Source organism: Mauremys mutica, chromosome 7 (genome assembly GCF_020497125.1).
Source record: "Mauremys mutica isolate MM-2020 ecotype Southern chromosome 7, ASM2049712v1, whole genome shotgun sequence".
In the NCBI taxonomy this organism is placed as follows: domain Eukaryota; kingdom Metazoa; phylum Chordata; order Testudines; family Geoemydidae; genus Mauremys; species Mauremys mutica.
Window position 1 is genome coordinate 5,873,148 of NC_059078.1, and position 18,813 is coordinate 5,891,960.

Below are 18,813 nucleotides of genomic sequence, written 5' to 3' on the forward strand. Positions count from 1 at the left end.
GCTTATCTGGAGCTGTGCCGACCTACCCTGCTGAGAATGTCACCCAAAACATTTATACTTTTATTGCAAAAGGACTGAAATTACGCTGGCAACCAGATAAGGAATATCTAATGGTGCAAAAGGTAAAATGTCGCATCTCACCTGTCCCCAGTCTCCCGTTTTCCACTTCGGACATCTGCCCCCTCTGCACTTTCTTTGCACGTTCGGTTTAGCAAGGTGCTTGCAATAATCGTTCTCTACGCGGTTTCCTTCCTTTGACAAGCAGTGCACATTTCGCTGTTTATGTCCCCGTCCACAGGAAGCAGAACACTGGAAATGGAAAGCAATGAGACAGTTTTAAAGCAGTTAGGGCTACACTGTTACATACATCCAATAACTAAATAGGGTATTTAAACTCAATGTAACAGGCCAAAAACTATGCCCTCCGTCTCACCATGGTAGCCATTAATGATGAGGGGTTGTAACTGAGGACAGAATTTAGCCCAAGAGAAATGTCCTCATTTGTATCATGTATTGCATCTTATTCTTGCTTGTAAAAGTCTTTCTAAGAAGAAAATACCAACAACAACATAAAGGAATTGGATAGAAATTGGCATTCAGCTGGCTAGATTCTTAGCTGATATAAGTCAGCATGACTCCAGTGACTTCAAAGGACCAAAGTCAATTTACAGCAGCCGAGAATCTGGCCTTTAGTATGACACATTCTACCACTAAAAAAATTAAAGGAACAGAGTCCCTTTTGGGCAGCCATTGACTTATGTGCCAAGCGAGAGTAAAAGGCGGGTAAATCAGAAGAGCAACACACTACGCCCACTTTGCACAAATTAAAATGACTCCACAAGGAGGGAGGCAGTGGAGAAACAAATCCATAACCTTCCAAACGCCACGTTTCTAAAGCTATGGTTGTTTTAATGTTGTACTAAACAGTGCAGACTGATTTATTTTTTATTAAATAAATACTGAAATCGGGACAAGCTCCCACTTCAGATTTATATGTTTTTAAACCGACTCAGAAGAAGCCAAGAAGACAGAGCATAAAGAATCAAAGCAAAAAGCAAATCAGCGGGTAGGTGAGCTGTAAGCTTTGTAGTGAAGCAACTAATTTCAACCTCTCTCTGCAGGTTCATTGAACTTTTTCAAATGTGACCACTTCTGGCATGCCAACCCTAAGCAACTTCGCTTTGATTTCAGATTAGTCTCCTCCAAAAGATTTAGGACTCAAAAGGGGTCTGGAATCACGACAAGAATTTAATATGACAGTTTCTTGTTGAACAAACCCCTTACTCAGCATGATGCACTGAGAGATTCAATTTCAATTTCTTCATTACATGTTAGGCAAGTCATTGCATGTTATATCACAACCATACTGATTTAATCCTTCAATGCAAGCACAGGATTTCTGCAATCTCTCGGTATAACAATTCTCCTGTTTTCATTTTAGAATGGAATGAATGCAAGAAGATGGAGATAAATAATGTCAGATAGACCTTAGGATTCTTCCTTCCTTTTGATGACTTTTATCAGTGCTTTTACTAAGAAATAAATCAAGCCAAAAGTTTCCCCTCACCCTAAGTTGGTAAATAAAAACGCAAGGATTGTACATGTAGGAGCCTGGAGGTTACATTAGGTCTAGAAATTGGCCAGAGCCAACCCCCATCTATTATTATTTTAATTACAGCAGTCGGGTTCAATTGTGTAGGACATTGTGCTGACTAGCCATCAGAGAGAGAGTTACTGCTCTGAAAAGCTTACAAACTAAATAGACCAGATGAAGGCGGGGAGCAGGGGAGACAGCACGTAAGCAAAAAGTACAAACTGAGGCAAGGAGATATTTTAGGTCCCAGATCAGGGAAGCCTTTACACACACGTTTAAGTGCTGCCCTGAATAGGGATTGTTCCCTGAAGCAGAGCCTAAATGACTTGCCCAAAGACACACAGGAGCTAGGAACTGAACCCAGATTTCCTGAAGTCCCAGTCCAGTGTCTTAAGAACATAAGAATGGCCACACTGGGTCAATCCAATGGTCCATCTAGCCCAGTGTCCTGTCTCCCGACAGTGGCCAATGCCAGATGCTTCAGAGGGAATGAACAGAACAGGGCAATTACTGAGTGATCCATCTCCCATCATCCACTCCCAGCTTCTGGCAGTCAGAGGCTTAGGGATGCCCAGATCATGGGATTGCATTCCTGATCATCTTGGCTAATAGCCATCGATGGACCTGTCCTCCATGAACATATCTAATTCTTAACCACTAGATCATGCAGATGCAGCGTACGGGGAAGTCCAGATCCAAACCATGTGCCTGGCCCCAGTCACTGTAACGTGTTACATCAAAAGCCTGAAGGTAAACACCCCGGTCTTTGAAGGCATTCAGATCCATATTTGAACTCCGTATCTCAGGCCCAGCCCATTACTTTGTAAATGATTTGTTAGGATGGCCAGCTGGCTGTTTCACTTCTTATTCCTTATGCCTGATCTATAGCTCCTTTCATCTCAAAGGATCCCAAGCTGATGTGCAATCCACAGAGCAGATTTTTGAAATACTTACACAGATTACGTAGTAGTTACCGATGCTCATCTCATTGACTTCAGCTGAGTGTTACTCAACACAAAAAATTGCAGAAACTGGTACTGTGTAAACAGAGTATCCCCGAAACATGATACCCCTTGAGATCAAATGAAGGACAGTGCACAGCACATTTGAAATGGGGGAATGGAAAGTTTGGCCAAAGCTTTTAGGTTTAATCCTTACTCGTACAAAAAGAGCCATGGGATATTTATTGGTGTAACAGAGCAGATGTCCAGCACCTTGGTTTTTAGCATCTCCCCCAGAAGACACCCTCCCCTCACCCCATATCAAAAATGGCATGGAACATCCAATCTACCTTGGAAAGCTAAATAACCAAGTTGACCCCACTGGGAACTGAACCTGAGAGGCCAGGTATTCAAATGTTCATGTATTTGAGCAATCGGAGTGGGAGGAAGCCCTTGTGTGTGATTGGGAAAGGGGGAGCCAAGCACCGTCTCAATTGTAAAGTAATACAGTCTACTATGGAGCACTCAAAGAACAGAGAAGATGAACCAAGATAGGATGCAGCGGTGCCTACACAGTGACCATAGTTAGGCTACCTCATTCCACCATGCTTTGCGTCAGTGGTGGGATTTGAGCAGGCTGAACTTTCCTCTGGATGAGTCAATCCACTGTGCCACCTAAGAGAAGACCACATGTATTTTCAGTTAGGAGGGAGTCTAAGTTTTCCTAAGAGTTTTGTTGACGTGTACTGTAGTTTCAAGATCGGTCAAAAAATTGCTCAGCCTCACATTAAAAAACAAAGAGAAAACACAGTTCCTTCCTCCAACACAGGGATGTCTTAAAATTATGGAAATGCACAATCTTGACAAAATTTCAGACATCAGCCAAAAAAAAAAAGTCAGAATTTTTTTCCAAAATTTTGTTTTGCTTTTTTGCCAGGCTTCAGAGCTGGTAAAAAAAAATTTAATGGTATTTTTCATTGGAAACTCAGTTGTTTTTGTGAAAAATGTTCAAACAGCTCAACTTCAAAGCAAATGTAATTAAAAATAAATTGTGTCTTGGCAGCAAAGATTAAGAACATTCTCAAATATTGTTATAACCAAATACCTTCTAATGTTTTCATTTGGTTACCGTCTTTGGACTAAATCCTGCCATTATTATTTAATACAAATTTCTGCTATCTTCATTACACATTCTGCACCTGGAATGGAGGCGGACATGGCTCTTAAACCTAACAGTGAAAAATCAAATAAATCCCTAGACTTGATTAGTATTTTCCCCCAGTCAATGGAGAAATGTACGTCTTTAATTTATAAATCTTCTTCCCATTCATTTCATAGAGAGACTAATAACAATGCTCATGCATAGCACCTTTCTAGGGAGCTGAAAGTATTTGACAAATATTCAGTCTTACAAGAACTGTGGTACTGGTAGGTACGGTGCCAGTGGTAAGTATTTTTTTAATCCTCATTTTACAGATTGATGAACAGAGAGATACAAGGTCCAATCTGGTGAGATGCTGAGAGGATGAACTCCCATGTGAGTTGGGGTCACGCATGCAATTCATTCACAGTACCAGGAAGAGTATCCAGCATATGTGACTCTAAAAGACCTATGCTCTACATGGGAAAAGAGTTAGAATCATACACTCAAAGGACTGGAAGGGACCTTGAGAGGTCATCTAGTCCAGTCCCCTGCACTCAAGGCATGACTAATTATCTAGACCACCCCGACCGATGTTTGTCTAACCTGTTCTTAAAAATCTCCAATGATGAAGATTCTACAACCTCCCTAGGCAATTTATTCCAGTGCTTAACCACCCTGACAGTTAGGAAGTTTTTGATAATGTCCAACCTAAACCTCCCTTGCTGCAATTTCTCTGCCTGTAGCATACAATAGTTCAGTCTCCTGTCGGCTGTAATATTTTGGTTATTGGGTTTAGTGCGTGGGTGGCTGTGGTACATGTGATATGATCTGATGGCCCCTTCTGACCTTAAACTTGATGTCGCTAGGTGAGTTTCACACACATTTACATGCACATTGTTGCATTCTGACCTTAAGGTCTAGGAGTCTATGTACATTTAACTAAGTTTGCTAATGCTTGAATATAATTGGGATATTCTCAAGATGATGTCTGGTACCAAACATTCTTCTGTTCTCCCTTTCTAGAACATAAATGAAAAAGAGACAGCTGTGCATAAACATTTTTGATCTAAGCCGTATTTGCTTTCATGTATATGTGAATTGTAAACTCTTTTACTCTTAAAAGGAACAATAGTAGGATGAACAATCAAATGAAACGAAGACTCTGAGGATTGAAATTCCCTTTGACAAGAGCACACATTGTGATGTTTTAAAAATTCTTTTTAGCTATTTCCAGTTTTATTGGGGCACTATTTTTAAGCATATGTGATGCAGAAAAAAAGCTTAAGGATGTGCTTCACTTCTACTGTATGTGATTTATGGAGGTACACACCAAGGTGGTGCACTCTGACTCCTTTTATTTCTAACACTGGAAGAACTTTGCATGTCATTAACAGAATTTAGAATTCTTTTATAGCTGGAAACAGCACGGTCCGCTTACAATTTATGCCAGTAACAGCTCCACGGTGAAGTAAGCTTTGACCTTGGCTTCTTTAAAGCCTGTGAAGTGTACGGATGAAAACACTTCTTTTTTCTTGTTTTGTTTGTAGAAAATACTTCAAAGTAATGGGGAAAGGGGAGAATTGAGACTCTCTTTTCATGGAATATCAGCCTGATCGAAAGATCATTTAAGTCAATAAAGAGACTGCTACTAACCAAAACTGGCTTTGGATCTGGCCCTAAATGTGCAGTGGAGGTATTGGATGGATGGTCTTATGCTAATAGGGTTTCTGGACTTAGCAGTTGTACTCTCAGACATGCTCCGTTAGTCTAACTCTGTTCCCACTGACATGCTTTTGAAGATTCTACCCTAACACCTTACAAACTGGGCAGATTGTCTGGCGTAACAAAGGAAACAACAACAAAATCCAACTTGAATCTTGCAGTCTTGCCTCATGCAAAACTTCCATTAGCTATGGCTGGGTTTAAGAGAGTAGAAAGACTCCAGGAAGTTGATACCATGGGGTTTTTCATGTACTTCGGAGCTCAAATTAAATGGAGAATTCCCATTTGTCTGAGAGAAAGAACAGCTCAGAAAGTCAATCTGAGCTACTGCAATTAGTCAACATAGGCAACTGCCACTGATATTAGACACAGACTGAGGACTGCAGAAGGCCATACAAGCGAAACTGGGCTCTAGGTTCCATCAACATAAAATGGAGTCGCTCTCTTGAAGCAATGGGCACTCAGCACCTGGCGAGATTGGGCCCTTTGGTAGCTATATGAACGTTTTAAACATATACCGACAGTGAACTTAGAAGTTCAAGTGAAGTTTTTCTTGGGTCTTTCAGAACTGCCTCAAACCTTTACTCCCTGCCACGTGGGGCTTTAGACGGTGGTAAAGATCCTCCCTCTTGCACCTACATGCACTAGCCTGAGCTAGAGAGGTGCTTCAGAATAGCAACAAAGTCCCAATCCACTCCCAATAGGCTTAATTCACTGCCAGCTAGGGAATGTAACTTGGATCTTATCAGCACAAACTGATGAAACAGTGGTGCTATCTTAGGGTGACCAGATGTCCCGATTTTATAGGGACAGTCCCGATTTTTGGGTCTTTTTCTGATATAGGCTCCTATTACTTTAAAAATAAACAGTATCCACTACCTTAAAGGTATAGTGAAACATTTCTATTGTTTATTGTTATCGTTATTCTTTAACATACGTATAGCACTATAGTCATGCCTTCTGCTTTACACAAAGAATAAACAATCTCTTCCCAGAAAAGCTTAGAATCAATGTCCTGGGTGCATAGGTTTAATTTACTTCTATTTTTGGTGTGATTATAGTAAGGCACCTAGAGTCTTGGAAAGGTGTCTATTTAAAAATAACAAACCTAAAATGTTCTACTTAAATTAAATAAATGTTCTTATTAGTTGTTCCCATCAAGGTCAGCGAAGCTGTAACTCAGAATGTGTAGCAAAACATTTCCTGAGATGCAATGCTCTGTTCCATTGTCCTGGTGCTGGCATTTTCATTTTCACAGAAATTTGCTTTCTATTTCAGACTTCAAGAATTATGAAGATTATTTCATTGTTACCAAGTATGTGTGAATTGCATCAGCTTATTCCTCACTATGTATAAAATCTGGAAGATAAGAAGCCACCTGCTTCATTAAGGCTCTTACAAAATGGAAAGTCTGCAGTAGATTCCAAGATTTCTGACTGGCTTAGTGCATGGAAAGAACGGAATATATACCCACAAAGACCACCTAGGTTATAAAAGATTTCCACAAATTATAATCAGTTAGGACCAACTTCTGCAACTGGATATATGTGGATGAAACCAGTGCAAGAACTGACCCTTATAGTGTGCATACTTTATGCTGTTTGTATTTTGAAAATGGACAACTGGCTGTAACTACAGGGCAGAACTGCCAACTCCCACCAAGAATATGGCTAATTCTTCAGAGTAACAAAATTTTATAGAGTGCTGTCAAGGCCATTTTTACAGACACTGTGCAGCAGCCTTACAATGTGGGAAGTATTAAATGTAATGAATGCAAGCTGCAACAAAAGGGCTTCCTAAGATAATTATAATCAGTTACCTGAAGAAGGGAGGGAAAAATCAAGCTAAACACATTTTTATCAGATTTTGCAATGTGCAACTTTTCAAAGGCAATTAAAACCCATTTCTGAAGGTTTACATTTCCACATTTTTAGGATCATATTAAAAGTAAACGCTCAATCGTCCTACCCAAAAATCTTAGCTGAAACATGCTAGATGAAACAAAACAGAAAAACTAAGGAGGTTAATGTTTCTCCTTCATACAACGCAGTGTCATTTTACATTAGACACTAAGCTACTGAAATTCAATGAGCCTCCTTAAATGCAGCTGTAACCAGATCATGGCAATCAAGTAGCTACTGCACTTCTCTTCTGCATTGGTGCACGCAAACAGATTGACTCACAGATACTGCTGGTGCTCTGCAAATGCGGCCCTATGAAGCACACAGCCTCATTTCTATTGTCAGGAGGAAGATATGTTAAGACCTATGCAAATATGTTAGCAAGATTTGCATGGATAGATTCTGGCCAGCTGGCCGCTCCATTGGACCACAAGGATTTTTAAAAACATATTATAGTCTTTACATGGCATTCAGCAACACCGAAACAACCTCCAAAAGTGGTGGTTGTACAAGGACTTGCTAATTTCATAGGCCCTAATTCAGCAAAGTATGTAAGCACCTGCCTAACTTTAAATACATGAGTATTCCCATTGACGTCCATGGGTCTAGGCACTTGCTTAATTAGGGCTCTAGTTTTCATGTAGAACGACTTCACCACATTTGTGGAACTCCTGGTGCTAATGATTGCAGTGCTACTAGTGCATCTCTACTGCTGGTGTCCGTCTCTGGTAACAACTCAAAAGACATGTCAGCTATTTACAACTAACATGGGAAGAGTAATCTTTATACTAAAGAGACAGAGCTACTGAAGCAGGGACATAAACAAAAATTACTCCACAGCACCAGAGTCTACCAACGTCCTCCCCTTCCCCCAAGTGATGTACATGGTAATACTTTCCTTTCCACCGACACTGTGAGAGAAAGGAGGGAAGTGAAAAGTAAATGGACATTGGGATTTTTCTTGAATGGGATAAAATTAATATATTTGTTAAAGAAAACGCACATGCCTGCTACAGACCACCACGTTTTTTTAACTAATAGTTTGTAGACATGTGCTAGAGAACACTTCAGACCAAATTCTGCCTCCACTGAAGTCACTGGGTTTCCTTGAGGCTGACCTGGGCAGAACATGCCTATGTTTCCGTAAGGAAAGTTACTGCCATGGACACAATATTGTAGTATCATGTTTGGCTTTTCAGCCACATGAAAAGGTGGTTTTACAATAGACTATTTGGCTTCTTTGTACTTCTGCCATCCAATCTATGGATCAGAAGTACAATCAGTAGAGCAGGTTGACATTTTCTGGCATTTGAATTTTTGAATCAGTTTTTCATTTCAATGACAAAACCCTGGCCAAAAAATGGATGAAGTGTTCACAGTTTCTCTTCCTCCTCCATAGCTGCTGGAATTAGGAGTGTTGCGGGTGTTCCTGCACCCCGTGGCTTGAAGTGGTTTCCATTATATACAAGGGTTATAGTTTGGTTCAGTGGCTCGCAGCACCCCCACTGTTCCAGCGCTCCTGTCCTCCTCCGCCTCCTCACATTTTTTGACAAAACTCTAGTGATCAATCCTGCTGACAAAAAAAATCATTGACTTCAAATGGAGCAGTAGGCGCTCAGAATTGCTGAAAGTGAGGGCCTTTGGACACATCGCCGCCACAGCGGGACACATCTCCAGTTGGGGTATCTGACTATTTCCAGTGTGGGTAGACGTACGCACGCTAGCTCTGCTTGAGGCAATCTGCTAACACAGCAGTGGGTTGGTGGCAGCGGGTAGTGGCGTGGGCTAGCTGCCCCACACGTACCTACGGTCTCCGAAGGGATTGTAGCTGGGTGGCTAACTCAAGCTGCCGTCCCCACCCTCCCAGCTAGGCTGCTATTTTTCCCATGCTAGCCCAATCAGAACTAGCGAGTGTACATCTACCGGAGCTGGGAATTACACCTCCCGCTGCAATGGAGACGTACTCTAAGTGTGTAAAGACAGGAACCCATAATCTGAGGCACCTAAATTAGTGAGTGCTGTGGAAAATTTTGCCTTAGAATACTGTGCAATTTGTACAACAGAGATGGATATGTATGTAGCTTATTTTACTGGTCCTTCAGGGGGTGTGTGCACTGCACACTAAGCCCAGGCTCTGACTCAGGTTTGAGCCCAAGCTCCCCTTCTGTCCACACACACACCAGTCTGCCTTGGGTCAAACACTCAGGACCCTACTAGGGGACTGGGTCAGAGCCAGCCAAGCCCTGCAAAATGAAGCGAGTCAAAAGGTCTGTGTATGGACACGTTGGCATGGCTCTGACACCGGATCCAGTAACCATAAACCCAGGTTTATAATGCAGTCTGGACGCTCAAGTGCAGGGTTGGAAACACTGAGTCCACGAGCCCAGATCCCATAAACTTGGACTCACATTATGGGGCTAAAAATAGCAGGGTAGATGTTCCAGCTGGAGCCTGGGCTCTGAAACCCAGCGAAGGAGGCTGACCTGTGGTCTGAGACTTGCTGATGCAGGGTTTTTATTTTGCAGTGTAGACGGACCCTTTGTGCACAGTGTAGCCCTACCCTGAGAGATGGCCCTTGGTCAAAGAACTCTTTGGCGGGGACGTTGCGCTAACTCTTCAAAGACCTGAGCCAAAGTCCACTGAGTTCAGTGGAAAGATTCCCGGTGATGTCTTCACGCTTTGGATCAGGTTCCAACCGCACATATCTGTGGGCAATAGGGAGCTCTGAGTACACCACAAGCCAGGAAAAAATCACGTACTCATCTTTCTCCCTGCAGCAGCCAGGTCGTATTTGTAATGGCCCATTCTGGACTATCTGTTCTGCACCGTCATTATATTCTGTGCAGTGATGTGCCAGCTGCTGAAGACCACGCTCTTGCATATGTATCACTACGTGCAGAATTTTCCCAGGTGTCCCATGGTCCAAACTATTTAACTTCAAAAAATAATACCTCGTAATGACCTCGGGTTGCACTGATGCGGGCAGCATTACTGGCGCCATTTCCTCAGCGCATTAGCTACTGACGTATTTTCAGTCAACATGAGGCTTGCACGTTTTCCTTCCCTCTTCATCCTCCAGGACAAAGTGATATCTAAGGCCTGGTCTACACTAGGCGTTTAAATCGGTTTTAGGAGCGTAAAACCGATTTAACGCCAAAACCGTCCACACTAGGAGGCACCTTATATCGATTTTAATGGCTCTTTAAACCGGTTTCTGTACTCCTCCCTAACGAGAGGAGTAACGCTAGTATCGGTATTAACATATCGGATTAGGGTTAGTGTGGACGCTGATCGACGGTATTGGCCTCCGGGAGCTATCCCACAGTGCACCAGTGACCGCTCTGGACCGCAATCTGAACTCGGATGCAGTGGTCAGGTAAACAGGAAAAGCCCCGCGAACTTTTGAATATTTCCTGTTTGCCCAGCGTGGAGCTCCGATCAGCACGGGTGGCGATGCAGTCCGAAATCAAAATAAAAAAAAGAGCTCCCGCATGGACCATGCGGATGTGATCGCTGTAAGGGCAGGCAAATCCGTTCTATCCGTTCTATCAGCGCTCCGTTACAGAAGATGAAATTCAGAATCCTTTTTTAAAAATCTCCAGACAGACGCCATAGCAGGGACTCAGCGCACTGCAGCGTGACAAGCGTAACGGAAAGCCAAAAGAATCAAATGGATGCGCATGGACTGGAGGACTGAAGCTATCCCACAGTTCCTGCAGCCTCCTAAAATTATTTGCATTCTTGGCTGAGCTCCAAATGCTTCTAGGGTCAAACACAGTGCCCGGGGGTCAGGCATAGCTTGGCAATCTACTCACCCACCCCCCACCCACCCCCAGAATCGAAAGGTAAAACAATCCTCTGACTCTTTTACATGTCACCCTATCTTTACTGAATGCTGCAGATAGACGCGATAGTGCAGCACTCAACACCAACATCCTTGCTCCCCCCCCCCGCCATGGGCGGCTGATGGTTTACAAAAGGATGGAAATCTATCTTCATCATCAGCATAAGCTGATCGTGCAAAAAGATGGAAATCCATCCTCATCATCAGCCTCAGCTGATGGTACAAAAGGACTGGTAACCGTCCTCGTCATCAGCCTATTGGCCCTAATTTTTTTCTGGTGGATGGATGGTGCAATATGGCTGTAACCATCCTCATCATAGCAACAGGGGGCTGAGCTCCATCAGCCCCCACCCTTCATGTGTAAAGAAAAGATTCAGTTGCCCTGGACAAGCAGTGGGATGCTGGGGCTTCTCTCCTACACACTGCTTAATGTCCTGTCTGGACTATCATAGCAGCTGGAGGCTGCCTTCCACTCATTTCTCACTAACAAGTCAGTGTGTCTTATTCCTGCATTCTTTATTAATTCATCACACAAGTGGGGGGGACAATGCTACGGTAGCCAAGAAAGGCTGGGGGAAGAACGGAATCAACAGGTGGGGGTTGTTTACAGGAGCACCCCCTGTGAATAGCATACAGATAATAATTTCTGCGGGCTCTGACACAGAGCAGGTGGTTCTCTAGCACACTTGCCTATATTAGGCAGCACTGATTCTATTTTTTAGATACCAAAAAGGAGGGATTGACTCAGGGAGTCATTCCCAATTTTTGCTTTTGCGCCCCTGGCTGATCGGCCAGGGGCACTTATGACAGCAGCCAATGGTACAAAAACGATGGAAGGTGCAATATGGCTAGTAACCACTCTTGGCTTTTGCGCCCCTGGCTGATTGACCAGGGGCGCTAGCAGCAAATGGTACAAAAGGACTGGTAGCCATGATCATCCTCAGTTCCAATTTATGGAAAGGTTTGGATGGTGCAATATGGCTGGTAACCATCTCTGCTGTCATGCAAAAGCAAACGCATGCTTCTGTGTAGCGCTGCTGAATCGCCTCTGTGAGCGGCATCTAGTACAGAGTCACAAACGGCGAAAAAAGCTCCATGATTGCCATGCTATGGCATCTGCCAGGGCAATCCAGGGGAAAAAGGCGCGAAATGCTTGTCTGCTTTTGCTTTCCCAGATGAAGGAGTGACTGACGACATTTACCCAGAACCACCCGCGACAATGATTTTTGCCCCATCAGGCACTGGGATCTCAACCCGGAAGTTCCAAGGGGCGGGGGAGGCTGCGGGAACTATGGGATAGCTAGGGAATAGCTACCCACAGTGCAACGCTCCAGAAATCGACGCTAGCCTCGGACCATGGACGCACACCACTGATTTAATGTGTTTAGTGTGGCCGCGCGCACTCGATTTTATAAAATCTGTTTTACAAAACCGGTTTATGCAAATTCGGAATAGTCCCGTAGTGTAGACGTACCCTAGGTTACGTGAGCAAGTTGGTACATGAAAGTGTAGAGGAGTCTGCGTGTCCAGGGAAGCGTGATTGACATGCTGAGGAACTGAGATGGGATCAATTAAAGCAGAGGGTGACCTAATTTAACGGACATCACACTTTTATAATGATTAAGTATTTGTACTACAGTAGTGCCTAGAGGCCCCAACTAAGACTGTGGTTTTGTTATGGTTGGTGCTGTACAAACACATAGTAAGAGACAGCCCCTGTCTGGAAGAACTGACAATCTAAATAGGCAAGACAGAGAAAATAACTTGCTACAGGGATTTGGTAGCAGGGCTCCCTTAAAACAGAAAAATATCTTGTTAGGACTTTATATTCAAATACATCATCGCTCACGTACTGTCCAGAGGCTAACATATGGTGCTGAGTATCTAGGAAATCATGCATGCAGCTAACCCACCTGCCTTACCAATGAGATAAAAAAAGATAAAAAACATGAGTAGAGTTCCTTAAGTGTCTTTGCAACTAGGTTTGCAACACAATTTCTTTCACAACCGAACAGTCACTATATGTGTCATATTTATGGTAAATGCCTGCATGTTCAGAGTCCATGATAATAGCATATTCTTCTTTCTAAAGGACAAATCTATTACTCTTTCTAATACTTCAGCAATGAGGAACCAGCTACTATTGTAGTCTAGGGTATTTATGTATAAATTTGCAACATGGGAAAAAAAATATGTGCAGGCTTCAAATCACAGCCCAGGGATCCATCTAGCTTGAAGGCACTGCGTTCTTCATCTCATCCCTGGACGTTCCATTTCTGTGTTACTGCCCTTCATGGTTTCCTGCCATCTGGCACACTGTTCAATTGCTGTACAGGAATTCAGTGCTTTGGGAGACAAAATGTAACCTTGGGGGTAAATGGCAACCATTGCTGGTTTGCTTCCTCCCGGCGGGTGGAATGAGGATTAGCTGAATATGCTGAAGTGAGTACCTCGCTCTCCAAAATCACTTAATGAACCATCAGCATTTGCCAACGCAACTGCTAAATATCCTTTTGATCAAGTTCATGCCAGCGTGCTGCAGAGACCAGCAAATGTCCAGCTGATGGGAAGAGGGGATACTAAAGAACTAGTAAAGCACAACTTGCTATATAAGAAAGAAAGAAGAGCTTAATGCACTTGTCAATTACATCCTTCGCGCCCAAGGACTCTTGCTCCCTACCTGATTTCACTGCATATGCAAGAACTTTGTGTGGTTCTATAACAAGCTAGAGGCAGCCACAGGTAGGGGTTAGAGTGAGAGGCTTGCTGCTCCTTGGAAGAAGGAAGGTAAAAATTCCTAATGTAGGAGCATGCAGGGGTCAGCAACCTTTCATTTATTTGTGGCAATTTAAAGTTTTGCATGCCAGTAATACATTTTACATTTGCAGGGGCTGGCGGATGGAACCCCAGGCTGGCAGCGGGCTGAGCGGACCGGCAGCTGGGACCCCAGGCCAGCACCGAGCTGAGAGGCTCAGCCCACTGCCAGTCTGGGGTTCCGTCCACCGGCCCCTGCCAGCTGGGGTCCTGGCCGTCAGCCCTGCTCAGCCTGCAGCTGGCCTGGGGTTCCGTCCATCCAGGCAGGCAGCAGGCTGAGCGGGGCCGGCGGTGGGGACCCCAGGCCGGCAGCAGCGTGCCACGTAAAATCAGCTTGCGTGCCACCTTTGGCGCACATGCCATAGGCTGCTGACCCCTGGGCTAGACTACAAGAGAGCGTAGGACAAAGAGCAGTATGAGAGCATGTGTAGCTGATCAGCTCTGTTCCCAGCCACGGTTGTCACGGTATGACAAAGAAAATACTAGGGGAGCTAGAAGAACACGAGTACTTGTGGCACCTTAGAGACTAACAAATTTATCTGAGCATAAGCCTTAGTGGGCTACAGCCCACTTCTTCAGATGTACAGAATGGAACATATAGTGAGGAGATGTATATACATACAGAACATGGAAAGGTGAAAGTAGCCATACCAACGCTAAGAGGCTAATTAATTAGGATGATACTTCATCGAAAAAAACACCTAAGAATCTACAATGTGTCCAAAACAAATTAAATTATAAAATGGTTCATTTAAATGCACTATCATCAGAGGGCCAGATACTGAGCATGGTCACTCCAGTGACTTCAATGGAAATAGAAGGTGAGGTTTAGTTCCATAAGGAATCAAGCCTGGAAAAGTGCTGCATGTGGTGACGCTGATCCAGGAAAACACTTAAGCTTGTTTAAGCACTTCAGTATTCCCCTTGAGTTCAGTGAGACTACTCACATGCTTCAAGTTAAGCGGATGTTCAAGTGCTTTGCTAGATCCATTCCAGAGTGCTCAGCAGAAAAGCTAGCCTGAAAGAAGCCTCTCTCTAAGGCTCTGTCTGTGCTATCAGACTGCAGTCTGGGTTCTAAGTATGATGGATGTTAAATGCCGTTAGCCAGATTCTGGCTGTACAGTAGCACAGTAGATAACTATTTTGTGCGGGGGCAGGGGGTGGGTAGACAGTCTGCGATGACTCATTATTCAGGTATGCTGCAGCAGCCAATCCACGAGCCAGGACGGGTCAGATGACCCCCCCAAGCAGCTATTTATTGCCACAGAAAGAGCAACAAATCAGTCTGTGCAGTGTCACCACTCAGCTGGGAACTCTCCCTCTGCCTCAGGGTGTTACCGACGGCCGGGCTCCCAGCCTATTCCTGCTCCTGGCTCAGGTTTCCAGCCTGTTCTCACCAGCTGACCCTACACCAGCATCCACTTACCCAAACTGACTCCACCCCACCCTCGGTGAGTCACCCAGCAACCTCCTGACAACCACCAATGCTATGTCTACACTACTGCGGTAAGTCAACCTACGCAACTCCAGCTACATGAATAATGTAGGTGGAGTCGAGTTACCGTGGGGGGTCGATGGGAGAAACTCTCCTGTCGACTTACCTTACTCTTCTCGTCGGGAGTAGAATATAGGGGTCAACTGGAGAGCGATTGGCTGTCGATTTGGTGGGTCTTCACTAGACCCGCTAAATCGACCGCCGGTGGATTGATCTCAGAGCATCGATCTGGGTTGTAGTGTAGACCTGCCCTAAGCCTGGCTCTTTGGAAGCAGCGTAAGTTGCTGGATCACTGACAGAATTTCAGTTAAAAGAAGCCCATGGTCTGCAGGTGGATCTGCCAGCAGATAATGCAGTTGAAAGGGAGAACAGGTGTCATAGTAACAGTCATTCATATTAACACTGTCACAGTCAGATAAACTGCTTGGTTTTCTTAAGGAGCTTTTCAACAGAACATGAGCAAAGTGAAACCTACTACGTGCCTTTGAATTGTGCTAAGGTCAATTCTATGCTGATTGTCTGAGTCGTGTCAAATGCCACAATCCCACCAATAATAAGATGTTCCACAACAGTCTTTAAATGAGTATTTAAAAATCCTCAGAACATTTTTCCTGTATTCCTGTTCACAGAGTCTTTGAGAAATAAATGGACGTTTCAGAGTACTGTGACACTACAAACCACGACACAAGCAGAACTCTTTGGGGTTTGCATGTATGTGCACACAGCTCCATTTTGCACAACTGTCTCTTCTCATCTAAGGAGAAATCATTTTATACTGTGATAAAATGAATAATTTTATCCATATTCAGATAATGGTATGAAATTAATTTCTTCAAATACTGAAAGTACTTTCAACTGCTCATACTCTCCATTCCAGATAAAATCAAACAAACACTGTTTCAGGATTTCAGGATTAAAAACAATGGTCATTTATTATGCATTAAACCAGTTTGTGTCTAAGAGTTAGATTTACTGTAACCACTTTAACTTTCAGTTCCTGATGTTTTTTTCCTTCTGGGAATTTTCCGGGATTATTTGTTTGAATCTAGAAAATATACAAGTGTATAAAGAACATGAAAATAGTGCCTCCAAAAATACATATGTCCACAAAATTTCACAGATTGAAAGGTAAGGTTGCTACAGTAATTCTAATCCCAAAGCATCAAGGAAATCCTGGTCCAGCGACCACTTCCTACTGTTGGATTCTTCATTGCAAAATTCAGCCCTTATTCAGGTCAGCAATTAAGCATGTGCTTGACTCCTAATGAAGTCAACGGGGCCTTAAGCACATGCTTAAAGTTAAGCACATGCATTAAGTGTTTTGCTGAACTGGGGACCTAAGCTGTACATGTCTGTGAGACGCTAAACAATATTATAACGGATGCTTAGTTTGTACAGGGCCATATTGTGACTGTAACCCTCTCTGGAATTAGTTGTTCCTGACATGTTACTCTAAGCGACTCGCCCTTGGGCTATAGCAGCAATGGCCGCAGAGGCTCAGGACTCCATTTCCCAGACCGCCTAGAGTGCAGGCTAGTGACAGAACAAGCTCGAAGCTACTACCAGAACCAAGCATTAGCCAGAGCTCAGATACAAAGGGTAGGGTTGTTGGAGTGAAGCAGAGACAGAACAAGCATCGCAGTCTGGGAGGTCCCCATGAAACTTCCCATTCCTACGCAGAGGGAAACGATTCCTACCCAGAGGGAAATGTGATTTGCTGTGCAGTGCCGCACAGAGGAATGCATCTCAGAGGGATGCAAATCACAAACTTGCCCGTTGGCTATAAAGAACTACCTCCAGATTACAGCAAGTGACCATTTCAGAGTCTCAGTCTCTGCTCCAGAACCAGCGGCTCCACGCCAGAACCGGTGGCTTTTGCTCAAAGCTCTCTCAGTGGCAACACACCTTTTATCGTAACCATCATGACTATTATACCCAGCACTCCGAGGCACAATGCCTGAGGCAAGCACCATGTCTGTGGCTAGGAATAAGGGGAATTGTTTTTCTTAAATGCCTGCATTAAAATAAAGTCACGTCTTCCCCAACCCACACAGACAACAAACCATCCATCTGTGCCAAGCCAATACAACAGGAGCTTTTTTTATTTTAAGTTGTCATGTTTAATTGAGGTTACTTAAAGATCTAATAGTCTGCAGTGGGGTCAGCTGACGGGCAGTGAACGCACTACACAAAGAAGCAAAAATAGGCACAACAATCTGAAAACGACTGTGCTCTCTCATGGTCATTATGGGAGCAGCAACAAAAAGGAGGTGAATGGGCCTAACCTATTCTGAACTAGATGGCTCCTCTGGGAAAGGACTGTCCCTTAAGTAGGCCCAAAGCCAGGTTGGAGCCTTTGGGCACTCTCACAGTACAAATAACATAAGAACGTCCACACTGGGTCAGAGCAAAGGTCCATTGTAGCAAACCCAGGACAAATGGCTACAAAGGAGGGGATAGTAATTAGTCCCAGCGGGTTAAAAGGCCTCTCCCAATCCACTGAGGAGAGATAACCATGGGGAAATAAGGTTCAGCTGGAAAAGGAGTTACCAGGGAACTAATTAGGTTCAGCTGCTTGAGACCGTTTTAAACCCTCCCCGGCGTGGGGGGGGGGGAGAGGGAGCGGTGAGAATGCAGAGGAGCTGCCAGCAAGCGAGGTGCAGCAAGGCTCTGAACCCTTCCAGCCAGGAAGGCTGCGCTCTGTCCCCAGAAGGGGAGGAAACCAGCACAAGGGACTGACTGAGGGAAGGAATAGCCAGACCCTGTGCGACCTAGAAGGATTTGCTTTGCCCAAGCCTGTCTCTCCCAGGCTAAAAAGGACTGAGCCTGCTGAGGAGAAGGTACTTTGCCCCCGATCTAGTCCAGTATCCTGTCTTCTGACAGCGGCCAGTGCCAGAGGGAATGAACAGAACAGGGAATCACCAAGTGATCCATCCCCTGTTGGCCATTCCCAGCTTCTGGCAAACAGAGGCTAGGGACACCATCCCTGCCCATCCTGGCTAACTGCTATTGACATATAGGTCTATTCCTTAAGCAGCACCAAGCTGCCCTCATCTGGAGGAAACCCCCATACGATCTGTCTAATTAAGTTGCTCCAATTTGGTCTTGAAATGAAATGCTAGAGAAACCTGACAGTACTCTGAGGTGGTCTTACTGGAGTATGAAAACATTTAATATTTTTGTGATCGGGCAACTTTCTTTGGGACACACTTTTATGATACAAAACAACCTACCTAATCCCTACCATAAATCTCACTGAATCCATAAATGACCCTAACTGTAGCTGCAAAATGCTTGGGTTTCTATGCTTTTCGTAAAGGTTGGATTTGTGCTTCTTGCTCTACATGTATGATGACTG

At 44.1% G+C, this 18,813-nt stretch overlaps 1 protein-coding gene across 1 annotated transcript in view; it reads right to left on the minus strand.

The window, feature by feature from the left end:
- ADAMTS9 (ADAM metallopeptidase with thrombospondin type 1 motif 9) overlaps positions 1 to 18,813 on the minus strand; it is a 145,055-nt gene that overhangs the window by 37,177 nt on the left and 89,065 nt on the right. The window contains exon 29 of the mRNA XM_045022622.1: positions 142 to 309. Coding sequence (XP_044878557.1) covers positions 142 to 309 — 168 coding nt within the window. The remainder of the gene's footprint in view (positions 1 to 141; positions 310 to 18,813) is intronic.